At 42.5% G+C, this 15144-nt stretch overlaps 1 protein-coding gene across 1 annotated transcript in view; it reads left to right on the forward strand.

The window, feature by feature from the left end:
• Window positions 1–349: 349 nt before the first annotated feature.
• Window positions 350–15144, forward strand: part of DPP4 (dipeptidyl-peptidase 4) — an 85308-nt gene continuing 70513 nt past the window's right edge. The window contains exons 1-2 of the mRNA XM_011991008.1: window positions 350–1074; window positions 1571–1658. Coding sequence (XP_011846398.1) covers window positions 1069–1074; window positions 1571–1658 — 94 coding nt within the window. The 5' untranslated portion in view covers window positions 350–1068. The remainder of the gene's footprint in view (window positions 1075–1570; window positions 1659–15144) is intronic.

Raw genomic sequence — 15144 nt, forward strand, 5'->3', positions numbered from 1 at the left:
TCTCAAACATCTGTGGATGAGTGGAATAAATGGGAGGATGTAGGAATGAATGAACGAATGAATAACCCTTCAGGGAATAACAGGGAGCTGGGGGAGGGAGAAGCCATACCTGATCTTTTATTCTTCTCCAAAACCCTTGAAAAGACTGAACGAGGAGAGGCCGCATAGACTAGCCATTAAGACCTTGAACTCCTAAGTGAGGTTCTACAACTTCCTAGCTGAATAGCTTGGCCAAGTTATTTATTCTCTGTGCACAGGCTTCCTTCCTGTAAAACAAACACAGTAAATGCTTAGAGCAGCACCTGGGAAAAAGTCAAGTTCCACATTAAGTGTTACTGTCATTATTTTTGGCTTCTTGATGAGTGTGTAAGCCTGCAAGACAATCGGGAAATTCTCTGGGGAGGGTGAATCCAGATACTCAGCTGCCAAGGGCCATTCATGAGGGAACAATCACCTTTTCTCTTTGCCTTTCATACAGCTTTAGACACCTGACTGCCTCCTAACATAACTTTCACTGGCAAGAGACAGAGGCCTGGGTTTTAGTTTCAGTTGCCAGCGGTGAGCTCTGTGAGTTTACCAAAGCCCCCTGCCCTCTCTGGGCCTCTGTCCCTCGCCTGTCCACGCGAGGTTGGAGGAGCTGAACGCCGATGTCCTTTTCAGCTAAGAGGGAGCAGGGTCCCCGCGTCGCCGACCCAGGGTCTGCGCATCTGAGGCCGCGCGCCCTTTCCCCTCCCCCACGGCTCCTCTGGGCCTCGCACCCAGCGCCCCGGCTGCCGCCCAGCGCCCCGCACCGCCCTCAGGGGGCCCTCGCGGGCTCCCCCCGGCCGGTATGCCCGTGCCCCGCGCCCCGCGCGCCTGCTCCGGCGCCGCCTGTCCAGCAGCCTACCCGCGGCGCCTTTATACCCTGCGGGCTGGGCGCTCACTAATGTTTAACTCGGGGCCGAAACTTGCCAGCGGCGAGTGACTCCACCGCCCGGAGCAGTGGAGCAGGACGCGCCTCTCCGCCGCCCGCTGTGACTTCTGCCTGCGCTCCTTCACTGAACGCACACTTCCGAGGAGACGCCGACGATGAAGGTGAGTTCCGCGCCATGCACTTCCCCAGTCCACGGGGCGAGCTGTGGGGATCCCTTCGCCAAACTCCCCAAATGGCCCCAAAGCTGGCAAAACCGGAGCAGGGACTCCCCTTAGGCGGAAGCCCCAAGGCTACCCTCTGACAGGTGAAGGGACGTCCCAGAGCTGTCTCTTAGCTCTCGGACTCTGGTTTCTGCTAGGACCCTGGCGTCGAGCTTTAAATGTCCCGGAAAGCCACCCACAGATCGCACACCTAAACTCGGGTAGGGGTAGAGAAACCAACACCAATGTGCTCTGAAGGCACAAGTTCAAGGGCACCCGCCTTAGAGAACTCCGACTGGCGCACTCCAGACGCCACCCCCACCCCCAGTCCACAGTGTCCCTCTTCTAACGCACTCCCACCTGCAAATCCTGCTGCCTCTGGAGCAGCTCCGACCCTCCTACGGAAACTGGGGCCACACGCTTCCCTCTAATTGGACTTGATCTGCCCGGCTTGCAGACAGCGTGGAAGGTTCTCCTGGGACTGCTGGGTGCTGCTGCGCTTGTCACCATCATCACCGTGCCCGTGGTTCTGCTGAACAAAGGCAGTAAGTTTGAAACATTTGAAACAGATAGGACAGTTGGAGCTCAGGTCAGCCTCCGTCTTACCATGCGAAGGGAAACGAGGGATTTTGCGGGAGGTTGGACCAGTGCCCCGAGATGTAGCTGAGAAGGCTTCCCAGGCGTTGTTGCTGCTTGCAGAGCGGCAGCTGGATTCACTTCGCGGGGTCTTCAGTGTTTAGGCTGCAACTCTTGCCGCTTTCACGTCTTGTTATGTATGATAAATGCATGCTTCCTGAAATTAGGGAGAGTCGGGATTTTAAAAATTTCAATTTTAAATTTACTTTGTAAAGTTTTAGATTTACATATAATTTTTAAGAAAAGTTTTTGGGTGTGATCTGCAAAGGAAAAAAGGCAGTGTTTAAAGAACCCAAAGACAGCAGTAAGGATATCTGAAGTGGATAGGAAAAATGAGAAAGCAAGCCCCAAAATACAGTTTAGAGAAAAGTCGTTGCATGGGGAACCCAGATTGTTTTCCCTCAAGGGTGGTGAGAATTGAGTTGGAGGGTGGGGAGGCAGGGAAGTAATTATTTGACCAATTTAGTAGTATTGCAGAGCTAAATCATAAAGCTGGTATACATGATAATATTTCAGAAGGGGCTGGAATCAGTGATGTTTTGGTGGATTCTTTTATTTAAAGACTTTCATGTCTTTTTAGCTTACCTAAATATATAACACTCAAATAATGGAATACTCACTGTAGGATGCAAGCAAGTGAGAATTACTAGTTTCAGTCTCCCCTGGCCTTACTTTCCTTTTAAACACTTGCTTTCATTTCAGGATTACACACAATAAATTAGCCAATTAAAGGATTCTCTCTGGATGGTTTAGCCAACTGAGGAATGTAGAGTCTGTGCTTGCATACTCACAGTATCTTATCTAGATTTCAAGATGACAGTTCAGAATTAGTTTGTGGAGCTATGAAAACCATACTTGCTGTGCAATTCAAGGCCAGGGCAAAGGTGCCAAAGGTTAAATAACTGAATGGGTTGACCTACTGCTGGTGAAATTTGAAGAAACCAGTGGTTGCTACTATTTTATACCATTAAATGACAGTCCACTTAAGCTTGACTCTTTTTTGTGGACTGTTAAAATATAATTATTTTCATAAAGCAACACTTTGTATAAACCATACATGCAAAGCCTCGTGGGAGAAGAATGTGCTAGTCGTACAATCGATAAATATAGGGCTTACAGGCTTACATTATGTTCCAGGCACTGTGTTAGTTGCTGCAGATACAAAGATTAAATTTTGTAAATATAAATATAAAGGCCCCTGACCTCAAGAACTGTATAAGCTGGTGGGAATATGCAAACAAATACGACTTGTTTTACATATATATGTGTGTATGTGTATGTGTGGATACACACATATATATAAATAGAAATAATCTGTATAGCCTGTTTGTCTCCAAAACATAACTGAGGCATCACAGCATTGCTGGAAGTTTGGGTAAAACTGTAATTATCAGAACTTCCGTTAAAGCAAGTTGAAAGGCATACTGTATTTTGATTAGCCACTTGAGATGGCCAGTGAAAGGCCCTAGGGATCTGAGGCTTGCTGCAGTTAACTCTGAGGATTTTGTTTTGCTAGGTAGGGTATACAGGCCAGGGAGAGCTGTTTTGCCATTTCTGCCAAACAGCACCTGCTGTCTTCTCCAAATGAAATTTGAACACATTTCAAGAATGGTCTCTTGAGGAGGACTTCCTGAGACACTCACTTGTTTCCATATAACTACTCTTATGACTCAAAAGGATAACTTAGAGGTGCTTGAGCAAACTGCTCTGGAGGTTAGAAGGAACACCTCTGGGAAAGTCTCCGCCTCGCGGGTTCCTGCCTCAGCCTCCCGAGTAGCTGGGACTGCAGGCACGCACCACCATGCCCGGCTTATTTTTTGTATTTTAGTAGAGATGGGGTTTTACCATGTTGGCCAGGATGGTCTCTATCGCCTGACTTCATGATCCGTCCACCTTGGCCTCCCAAAGTGCTGGAATTACAGGTATAAGCCACTGCACCCAGCCGAGAGACTTCTTATAAGAGGTTTCTTTTGTGGAGAAGCTTGAATAGTTAACATCAGTTTCTGGATAACATCAGTTTCTGGAGATAAGATATTCCAGAAAATGTGAATGTCTTGTGTTTCAACACAGAGACATGAGATCACATCCCGTGTTAGGGGTTATGAAAGGATCCAGAGCCCCAGAGGAGGGTGGGAAACAAGCAAAAGAGTTTGATTCTAAGCTGGAGATGTTGCAGTGAATGAGGTTTTGAGCACGCCTGAACTGTTGGCCATGACAGTGGGAAGGTGAGTTGCAACGGAGCAACACTGGAGGGGGAAGTGAGGGAAATGGCCCAGGGCACTTACAGTACAGATCAGAATATGGAGGCTCCAGAGCTACTCAGAAATGTGAATGACTGGACTTCAGTAACTGGTTAAACAGAGGGAGGTGAAGGAGAGAGTAGCTAAGGATATCTCTTGGACAACCAGGTGGAGATGTTGTTTCATGGTGGCTTTATTTATTTACCACTCTAGTTATTTCTTGTCTGTATTTCTTAATTTGTAGGTATGTGTGTTTAAGGAAAAAAGGGAAGTCATCTTGTTAACACTTCTGCCTTATCATAGGAATAAAGATAAAAGCTCAAGAATGCAGCATTTTCACTAAATCAGCAATACCTTTCCTGGGCTGTGCCACAATAAAGGTCAGCATTCCTTACAAAAAAGTCAAAGTCATCACCCAAGAAATGCCCTCCATGTTGTCAATCAAGCTTTCAAGTAAACAAATACAGAGGAGGAAGAAAGCAAGGAAGTATGGAGAAAGGAAATATGAAGGGAAAGGAAAGGAAGAAGGAAAGAAGGATAGGAATTTGATAGAAAAACAAAGCAAATACCTAAATTACGGGAAAACTAAAGAATTAAACAGCCAAAAGGAAGGAGGAAGCAAACCCAAGTTCATCTCCTGAGAGGTTGATTTAAGAGGTCAAGTGTTTCCATATGAAACGCATACTTTAGCAAAACTAGACACACCCAGAACAGGAGGGGGGCTAGTGAGTGGGGAGCCAGAAAGAGAGAGAGAGAGAGCGAAAGAGAGAGAGACAGAGAGAGAGAAAGGCTTAATACTGGACTATTGCCATATATTTAAGAATAAAAACTCCTTGAATTCAGATTATTCATTTCACCAAGCACAATTAAAAGTTCACTCTCTTCTGTGTATATAATAAATGATTGTATGTTTTAAAATTTTTTCAATCCTCCTACTATAGGAGGATATTGCATATGTAAGCATTCAGTTTCTTCAAGAATCAGTGAGAAATATATAAAAATACTTGTATGGAATTGTAGAACTCTTCATGGCTTAGTGGTAATAAAATTCTCAGGCAGCATTTATGATTTCTTTATTATTTCTTTTACATTATATTATATGCTGAAATCGGAAATATTTGGTTATCTGTCAAATAGTTTTATTATTATTGAATTTTATTATGGAATAGAATTATATCTCTTCTTTTGCTCTTTTCACTGCTTTAGTAGTAAATTTCCTCTACACCTTCTTTCAGTGGAAAGGAAATTTGACTGCTCACCCATCAGTATCCTTCAGTAATAAGAGAAAACCCAAATGTGAAGGAGACAGGAATAATCAGAGAGAAAAGATAGCATCTATGAGGTTTGCCTGAGAAAGTCCAGGATCTCTTCCAGGTTTAAAAGCACAGAAATGAGCCTGAATGAAAGCTTTGTACATTTCAGGGGACAATTTCTAAACAGTATGCTCTATAAAAACTGGAGTTGACTCCAGCTTGCTCAGTTAACTATTGTCAACCTTTGCGGAATGCTCATGAGGTCAGCAGGTTAGTCTTTTTCAGGCCAGTTATTTTGGCTTTTCTCTAGCCATAACATATGCCTTAAGTTTCTCTATCTTAGAAATATCTGCCTCTCTTTTCAAAGGGGATCAGAAAGAGAGAGAAAATGAAGACTATTTATCCAGTTGATGGTCAGAGAAAGATAATATAAAAAGAGTGGAGCTGGATCTTGTCTTTCAAATTTTATGACTTAAGAAAGTACTGAGGCCCATGGAGAACATGGCTGTAAATAACACGCAGGAGCGCCTTACTTGAGGAAGAGAAGGCATGCAAGCATACAATAATAGTGAATATGCATTTACTTTTACTAAGTGTTAAATTTGGGGCTGAGGGCTTTCAATGTACTTTTCATTTAATCCGAAGAACAACTCTTTGAATGAAAGGTACTATTACCCTCTCCATTCCTACAGAAGATTTGTCAGAACTTCGAGAGGGTACTTTAGTTATCTATAATTGCATAATGAATCACCTCAGAACTTAAAACAATAAATATTTGTTATCTCATAGTTTCTGTGTATAAGGAATTTTGGAGTGGCTTAGTTGGGTGGTTTTGCCGCAGGGTCTCTCATGAGGTTGTAATCAAGATGTTATCTGAAAGCCTAAACCTGACTGCAGCTGAAGGATCCCCTTCCAAGTTCACTCATGTGGCTGTTAGCTAGAGGCTTCAGTTCCCTAGTGTATGGGCCCCAGTTCCCCACCATGTGGGAATTATATTATAATTTCATGACTTCTAATCTCTGTGTGCTAAACGTTCTGAAGAAGAGCCTACTGCTGATGCCTTCATTCCTCTATAAAGCTGTATATAGGCAATGACTGACATCTCAAGCTTTTGAATGGTTCTGTTTAGTAGTATTAGTAGTAATAATAGGTCCAGATTTACTCACTTACACGAAATTTTACTTAGGATAATATGGTAGCTACTTTCCCTTAGAATGAAGGATCCAAGAGAGGAACTAAGCAGGAAGCTGAGTTGCCTTTTATGATCTAGCCTCAGAAGTGGCAGGTATACCATTCCTTCTGCTGTGTACTATTGGTCACACAGACCAACCCTGATACAATGTGGGAGGGCACTACACAAGTGCATAAATACCAGGAGGTGGAGATCGTTGGCAACCATGATGGAGGCTGGCTCCAATGACTATCAAAGAAGTTAAGGAACTTGCTTAAAGTTCCACAAAGTTGGGATTCATACTCAGGCAATGTGACTTTACAGCTGATACTCAGTACTGTTCAACTGCATATCATTCTGTCAGCTTGTAATCAAGTATAAAATCAACTTGGCCATATTGGCACAATTGTTATAACTTCTCATTTGCATAGCTATATTATCATTTCATGGCTTCTAATCTGTGGGGAAAAGAAAGATCAGACTGTTACTGTGTCTATATAGAAAGAAGGAGACATAAGAGACTCCATTTTGTTCCGTATTTGAGATGCTGTTAATCTGTGACCCTACCCCCAGCCTTGTCCTTGCAAGAGACATGTGCTGTGGTGACTCAAGATTTAACGGATTTTGGGCTGTGCAGCGTATGCTTTGTTAAACAAGTGCCTGAAGGCAGTATGCTTATGAGAAGTCATCACCATTCTCTTAATCTCAAGTACCCAGGGACACGTACACTGCCAAAGGTCACAGGGACCTCTGCCTAGGGAAGCTAGGTATTGTCCAAGGTTTCTCCGCATGTGATAGTCTGAAATATGGCCTCGTGGGAAGGGAAAGACCTGATCATCCCCCAGCCTGACACCCGTGAAGGGTCTGTGCTCAGGAGGACTAGTATAAGAGGAAAGAAGCCTCTTGGCAGTTGAGATAGAGAAAAGCATCTGTCTCCTGCCCGTCTCTGGGCAATGGAACATCTCGGTGTAAAACCCGATTGTATGTTCTCTTTACTGAGAAAGGAGAAAACCGCTTTAGGGCGAAAGGTGGGATGTGCTAGCACAATGCTGCTCTTTATGCACTAAAAAGGTTTATGGAGATATTTGCATATGCATATCAAGGCACAGCACTTAAACTTATGTCACAGAGATCTTGATTCATATGTCTTACTGCTGACCTTCTCCCTAGGATGATCCTATTATCCTGCCACTTCCCTTTTTCTTTGATGGTAAAGATAATGATCAATAAATACTGAGGGAACTCAGAGACCGGTGCCAGCGTGGGTCCGCTGTATGCTGAGCGCTGGTCCCCTGGGCCCACTTTTTCTTTCTCTATACTTTGTCTCTGTGTCTCATTTCTTTTCTCAAGTCTCTGGTTCCACCTAACAAGAAACGCCCGCAGGTGTGGAGGGGCAGGCCACCCCTTCATAATCTCTATGTGTTCAGTATCCTGAGGAAGAGCCTACCTCTGCTGTCTTCATTCTCATGTAAAGCTGTATGTATACAGGCAATGACTGACATCTCAAGCTTTTGAATGGTTTTGATTTTTAGTATTAGTGGTAATAATAGATTCAGATTTACCTACTTACACTAAATTACACTTGCTTTGCTTCTGATGTAAGTTAAATTATTTCATTTGATCTTCACAGAGAAGTTCATGTTAGAGAGATATATTAATATCCTGACTTTTTACATGTGAAAGTTTAGGGGTTTGCAAGTAAGTACTGGATCTTGGGAATCCAAACTTTTTGGCTACCAACCTTCCCTGAGCCTGCTGGTTCCCATGAATGGCTAATTTATAGAAATGCCTTGGTGAGAGTTTTTCGGAGTTAATGTTTAATCATTACTTTATGGTTGGATGCTGATCCTTTCATTGCTGTAAATCAATATCTTGTAAATATTTTTACCTTTAGTCTTCACAGCTCCATTACGACCTCCAAAAGAGGGTGTGTCTCTCAATTTGAGAGTAACCTGAAACCATGAAATTAGAACTTCTGAGTAAACTGTTTTATTATTTGCCGAACATTGTATTGTTTTATATTGTTTCTCAAAATTGTAACTTCCTAGGAAGCTTTTAAATTTTGAAGATAAACTATGTGCTTTCTTTAACTGGGGGCATTAATGTGCACATTTCTTAATTATTTGGTTCAGTGAGGAAGCAAGTAGACCTATGAGTTCAAGTTACATAATTCAACATCTAAGGCTCTAGAAGAGGAGGTAAGGTAAGACAGAGCCAAAGCCACCAGATATTTTACTAATGGCACTCAGGAGCCATGGTGGGTCAGGATATATAATTGAGGTAGAGGGAGTAGGAGAGGTGAGTATCAAGCAGGTCTTATCATCCACCCTTTCCCTGACTTCTTAAAACTGGGGACCCCAAAACTGAGCTTAGTGGCCCCTGGGGCCCTAATGCCATTCCTGTGGAACCCTCTTTTCTTGTTTTCCTCAGTTGTTCTAAAGCCCACCCTGCTCAAACTCATCTCCATAAGTGTCATGGATGACTCTTATTTCTCTATTATATTCTTCCATTATTTGATTACAGGCATAAAACTCTTTTAGTATGAGATTTAAAACCTCTTCAGGGCCAAGGTCCTACAGTGTCCAGAGACAATATTTTTCAATTCAAAAACATATGTTGAATGCTTACTGCATGTCAAGTGTTACTGAAGGTATGGGAGTAGGGGGATATGGCTATTGAAGGCTTACTGCATGTCAAGTGTTATTGAAGGTATGGGGGATATGGCCTGCTATGACTGCATATTTGTCCCTTCCAAACGTCATGTTGAAATTTGATTTCCAGTGTTGGAGGTGAGGCCTAATGGGAGGTATTTGCATAATGGGATCAGAGTCCTCTCACAGGGGTGAGTGAGTTCTTGTTCTATTAGTTTCCATAACAGCTGATTATTAAAAATAGCCTGGCACCTCCCTCTTTCTTGCTTTCTTTCTCATCATGTGATCTCAGCACATGCCAGCCTCCCCTTTAACTTCTGCTATGAGTAGAAGCAGCCTGAGACCATCATTAGATGCAAATGCCCAATCTTGAACTTTCCAGCCACCAGAATCATGATCCAAATAATCCTTTCAAAAAAAATAAAGGGAATAGCTTCAGATATTCCTTTATAGCAACACAAAATGAGCTAAGATCTGGCCCTAAGCAGTATAGATAATGTCCCTGTTCCACTGGACCTTTACAATCCATAGAGCAGGCAAATTATAGGCAAGTGCAAAAATAATTTCAGATGGTAACAAATGCTATGACAAAAATAAAGTGGGATAGAGAGGACTGACAGACACAGAAAGGAGTTTCTCTCTTATTCCAAGCATGATTTTGAGCTCCTGGAGGATTTCAACATGAGTGTGACCTGATCTTTTCACATTTCAAGAATATGCTCTGACTCTTGCGTGGACAGTAGTTTGGGGTTGGTGTGGTTTGTCCAGGTGATCGATGATGGTGGCTTGGACAAGGATGATAGCGCTGCAGGTGAAATTAAGTTTTGTTTTTTTTTTTTAAAGAAATGTAGGATGTATTTTGGAGTAAGACAGTGGGCAGGCATACGAAGAGTGAGGGAAGGAGAGAAGGTAAGGATGGCTCCTTGGACAGCTGGCTAGATAGCTTAAGTGAAGAATTTCTCTTGCCTCCTGGCTGTTTCCTTTTTGTAAGAGCTTGTCTGCAGAGGTTCCTCTGGTTTAACTCCCCTTTCCTATGGGATCAGGCTTACCCTTTCAAGGATGTGCTCAGGAACACCTCTTACTTCATATTTACCCAGCACAGACTTGTTGACAGAAGGTAATTCTCCAACTTGGCAAATATTTATTGAGGATTTTCTACATGCCAGGTACTTTGTGGGTTGTTAGGGATAGAAAGACAATAGATATGGCCTTTGTCCTCAAATTATTGACAGCATTAAAGGACGCATAAACATTAACTATAATCAAAAGAGCTAAGTGCCCTTCTAGTAAATGATCAAAGTGCTATGGAAGCACTAGTGACCAAATGATAAATGCTGCCCTGGGAAGTTTCTACATAACCAACCGAGCATAAAGGGTTAACAATTAGTGGGTCTTAATACAATCCTTCCAATCCTTCAGCCACCAAACTGGCTCTGAGGCATGCAGTGCACCTCCATGTCGGTCCTCACTGACTTATAGTCCCCTGATGCTGTAAGAGGATTGTATCAGGATGTTTTGGGCTTCAAGGAACCCAATACCTGGCCAAAAATTATTTGAATGATAGCGTTTTATTATTGTGTTGTCATTAGCATCTTTTAAAATTGGAAGTGCAGAAGTAAAGTGGTTCTTGAGTTTGTTAATGTAATGCCCTGAACACATCAAGAACACGGGGTCTTTCCACCTTTCAGCTCTGCCATCCTTGGAGTTTTGTCTTTTGACCTCCAGTATGTCATCTCATGGTGGAGCATGGCTTCTGCAGCTCAGCCCAGCACTTGCTCATACAGCCCTTTCACAGGGCAAAAGAGGATGCTCTTCCTCATTCATGTTCTGCTGTATCAGGGAGGAAAGCCATTTCCATAAGACCTCTGACTGGACACAAACTTTCAGATCTTACTGGCTACATTTGTGTCACTTGTCCATATCTAAACCAATCACTGGCAAGGAGAAAGAATTGCCGTGATTGAACTAGACTAATCAAGACTCACCTTTCTAGGACTGGAGAGTATCTTCCTTTGCTAGCACATGGAAGGAGAAGGGCAAATACCTAAGCTGAATTGAAAATTCTGAAAGACAGAAATTGGGGGGACGGCCTATGTAGGCATATCGTGTATTTGGTTATTGCTCTCTTTTCATTACATTAGAAAGATTTAATTTTTCAACAAAAGAGGACAGACATCAAGCCAGCTCTGATCTCCAAAAATCTGGAGCGGCAATTCTCTCCTTTCCTTCTCCTCACTTTCTTTCCTAACTGGGTTTATTGCAAACCAGTGTGCTTTGTTGCTGCCTTTCTGATCTCAAGGACATTTTGACCTCAGCCCTTTCTTTCTCTTGGCATCCAAAGTGACCAAGAGGAGGAAGTGACTGAATTGCAATATTAAAATATAAATCTCAGACAATAGAGCAGGTCAGAAACATCTGAGGGGAATTACTCACAATTTACCCCTAGAAAATCCACATAAACTGTCATATTTAATCCAGTTCGTAATAGCAGAAAGTGGCAGAAATAGTCAACATAAAATAAGATGGGCAAAGTTTTTAAAAAATGCTAAAACTTAGATGTGCGAAAGTTAACCCAGGAAAGTAGGACTTAAAATAATTAATAACCATAAAAATAAATAAATAAATAAATAAATAACAGAAGCAAACAAAATAACCTCACAAGGTCTAAAAGCTATAATTTAATCTAACAAGGGCAAAAAAAAAAAAAAAAATCTACTTGATGACTCAAATCTTTGTTTTAAAATTTCCAGGGAAAAAATTACTCTGCATGGTAATGATTTTCTTAAAATGAGAAGGGTTTGGCTGTACTGAAAGGAGAACCCAGAACCCAGCAGCCAGTGGCCCTTTATTTCTTCCTGGCAATCCGGACCTATTTTCCCTGTCTGCTCACTCACTTGCTCTTCTGGTGAACTATTCCAGGTATCTCCTCTCCTCTCAAATTTCCAACATCTCCACCCTATGCAAATTCATAGCTAAAGACCTGGCTTCCTGGTTTGATAAGAAAACTGAAACCATTAGAAGAGAACTTCAATTCTCACCGGCTCATTAATGCATTCACCTGCATGGGCTCCCCTCCTAAGTTAGGGGAATGAATGCTCAGGCTCCTATCCAAGACCAAGCCCTCTGTTTGTGCCCTGGGTCCCATCCCTTTTGCTTACTGAAAGATTAGACTCTAGCTATCCCTTTGCATGTGGCATCATCATTTTTTCCATCCCTATTTGATCATGAACAGGCAATAGTGTCTCATATTCTTACAAAAAAAAAAAGAAGGCAAATATCTTTTTCCACCCTCATCCCTGCCAACCTACCACTTCCTTTCTCTGCTCTCTTTACCACAAAACTTCTTAAAGAGTTTCTATTATCACCATCTGTTACCCCTCTTCTTTTTTTTTTTTTTCCTCTTAAGCCCCGTGGAATAAGGGTTATCCCCACCACACCACTAAAACAGCTCAGTTCTTGTCAAGGTCCCTAATCTCTGTGTTGCTGATCTGGAGTTGCTTCTCAGTCTGCGTCTCATGTGCCTGTCACTTAGTCATCCTTCTTCTCCACCTCCCCTCGGGGCTCTCACTCTCTCCTGGTTGTCCTTCTACCTCACTGTGCAGTCCTTCCCAGCCTTCTTAGGTACTCTTCCTGATATCTTCAACTTCTCACCTTGGACTACTCTGGGGCTCCCTTGGCAACTTTCCAATTTTATCTGCAAACCAGACCTTTTACTGAGCTCTAGGTGCAGTATACAACTGCTTACTGGACATCTCCATTCGGAGGTGATATTGGCATCTCGTACTGACATCTTCCAAAACTCTTTGCCTTCTCTTAGTACATTTTATCTCAGCAAGTGGCAATTCCATTTTGTAGCTACTGAGGCCAATACCCACGCAAGTTCTCCTCAACCCCTCTCTTTCATTCACAAGTCACATCCAATGTGTCAGCAGTTTTATTATCTGTATCTTCATATTCTCTCAGAGTTTGACCATATCTCACCACCTCATCTCCTACTACCCTGGTCAAAGACACAATTGTCCTTCCCCTAAATGATTGCCAACATCTCTCTTTCTTTTTCTTACTTCCCTCTGTGGTGTATTCTCAACACAACAGATAAGGTGATTGCGGTAGGCAGAATTCTAAGATGACCCCCAAGAACTCCCACCTCCCCTCCTGTGTACTAATCTCTGAGATTGTGGATATGATGGATTTTCTTCCTGTAGTTAAGTTTCATTATAATGCACAGTCAGCTTTAAGAAGGGGAGATTACCTGCTTGGGCCTGACTGAATCACATGAACTGTTTAAAAGCAGAGTTTCTCTGACTCGTCACAGACCAGGCAGTCAGGAATCCCAGGCATGAGAAGGATTTGACATGCCATTGCTGACTTGGAAGATGGAGGGGCCATATGGCCAGGAATGTGGGTCATCTCTAGGAGGTGAGAACAGCCTGGCTTGTAGTCAACAAGTAAATGAGAACTTCACTCTCACAACCTCAATGAACTGAATTTTGCCAACAACCTGTGTGAGCCTGGAAGCAGGTAATTTTTCCCCAGAGCCTCCAGCTGACAACTCATTCCAGCCAAAACTTTGATTTTAACCTCACAATACTTTGGACAGAGAACTCAGCAAAATGGGCTGGACTGCTGACTTATAGAACCCTGAACTGATGCATGTGTGCTGTTTTAAGTCACTAAGTTTGTGGTGATTTGTTACATAGCAATAGAAAACTATTAATAATATAGTGATCAAATTGTTTTAATTTATTATTTATTATTTATTTATTTATTTTGAGACAGAGTCTTGCTCTGTCACCCAGGCTGGACTGCATTGATGCAGTCTTGGCTCATTGCAACCACCGCCTCCCGGGTTCAAGTGATTCTCCCGCCTCAGCCTCCCGAATAGCTGGTACTATAGGCATGCACCACCACACCGGCTATTTTTTTTGTATTTTTAGTAGAGATGGGGTTTTGCCATGTTGGCCAGGCTGGTCTCATCCTCCTGACCTCAGGTGATCCACCTGTCTTAGCCTCCCAAAGTGCTGGGATTATAGGTGTAAGCCACCGTGCCTAGGCTGGTGATCGTATTTAAACATAAGTCAAATCATGTCCTTCTCTGCTTAACCCCGTTCATTGGCTTTCCATTGTGAAGGCTCCATGGCACTTGTTACCACCTAACATATGGCATTGCTTACTCATTGTCTGTTCATATGTCTCCCCCAGTTAAAATATAAGCTTCATAAGGGCAGGAGTTTTTCATGCTTTATTCACTGTGATGTCTCTAATGCCCAGAACACTGCATAACACAGTAAGTGCTAAGTAAATGTTTGGTGAATTAAAGAAGTTATCTTGGAGCTCAGGCAAGAAAAAATTTTTTAATGAATATTTATTAATGTTGCTGCAATTCTGATTAAAATTCTTATATTTATAAACCACTCAGTACTAAATTGTATATACCTACAATTTGTAAGTGCTAGCAACTGTTTGAAAAAAGATACAATACGTTCATGGCTCATGGCTTATTAATAGTTTAGTTAAGAAAAAACTGTTAAAGTAAGTACCTAAATAGATATAAAATTACTTGATTAATTGGCAAAATATGTGGTACAGAAAATAAGATGAGGAGAGAGAAATGAATGTGGACTAAGTAGTAAGGGATAGATCAAGAGGCATGCAGAGGAATAGTAGGAAAATGAAGGCCATGAATGTAGATTGTTTGGTTGAGAAGTTTGTCCAGATGGCTTGAGTATGCAGCAAGATCAGGTAAGTATTTCTTTAAGATCGGTACACACCCTGCATGCTTAACCATAGAGCAGAAGTGAGCAGTGGAAAGAAACTGAAGATGCAGCTGGGCACAGTGGCTCACACATGTAATCCTAGGTCTTTGGGAGGCCCAGGAGTTCGTTCAAGGCTTTAGTGAGCCATGATAGTGCCACTGCACTCTAGCCTGGGTGACAGAGTGAGACCCTGTCTCAAGTAAGAAAGAGAGAGAGAGATGAAGGAAGGAAGGAAAGGAGGAAAGAAGGAAGGAAGGAAGCAAAGGAGGAAAGAAGGCAGGAAGGAAGGAAGGAAGGAAGGAAGGAAGGAAGGAAGGAAGGAAG

Source organism: Mandrillus leucophaeus, unplaced genomic scaffold, assembly GCF_000951045.1.
Source record: "Mandrillus leucophaeus isolate KB7577 unplaced genomic scaffold, Mleu.le_1.0 Scaffold389, whole genome shotgun sequence".
Lineage (NCBI taxonomy): Eukaryota > Metazoa > Chordata > Mammalia > Primates > Cercopithecidae > Mandrillus > Mandrillus leucophaeus.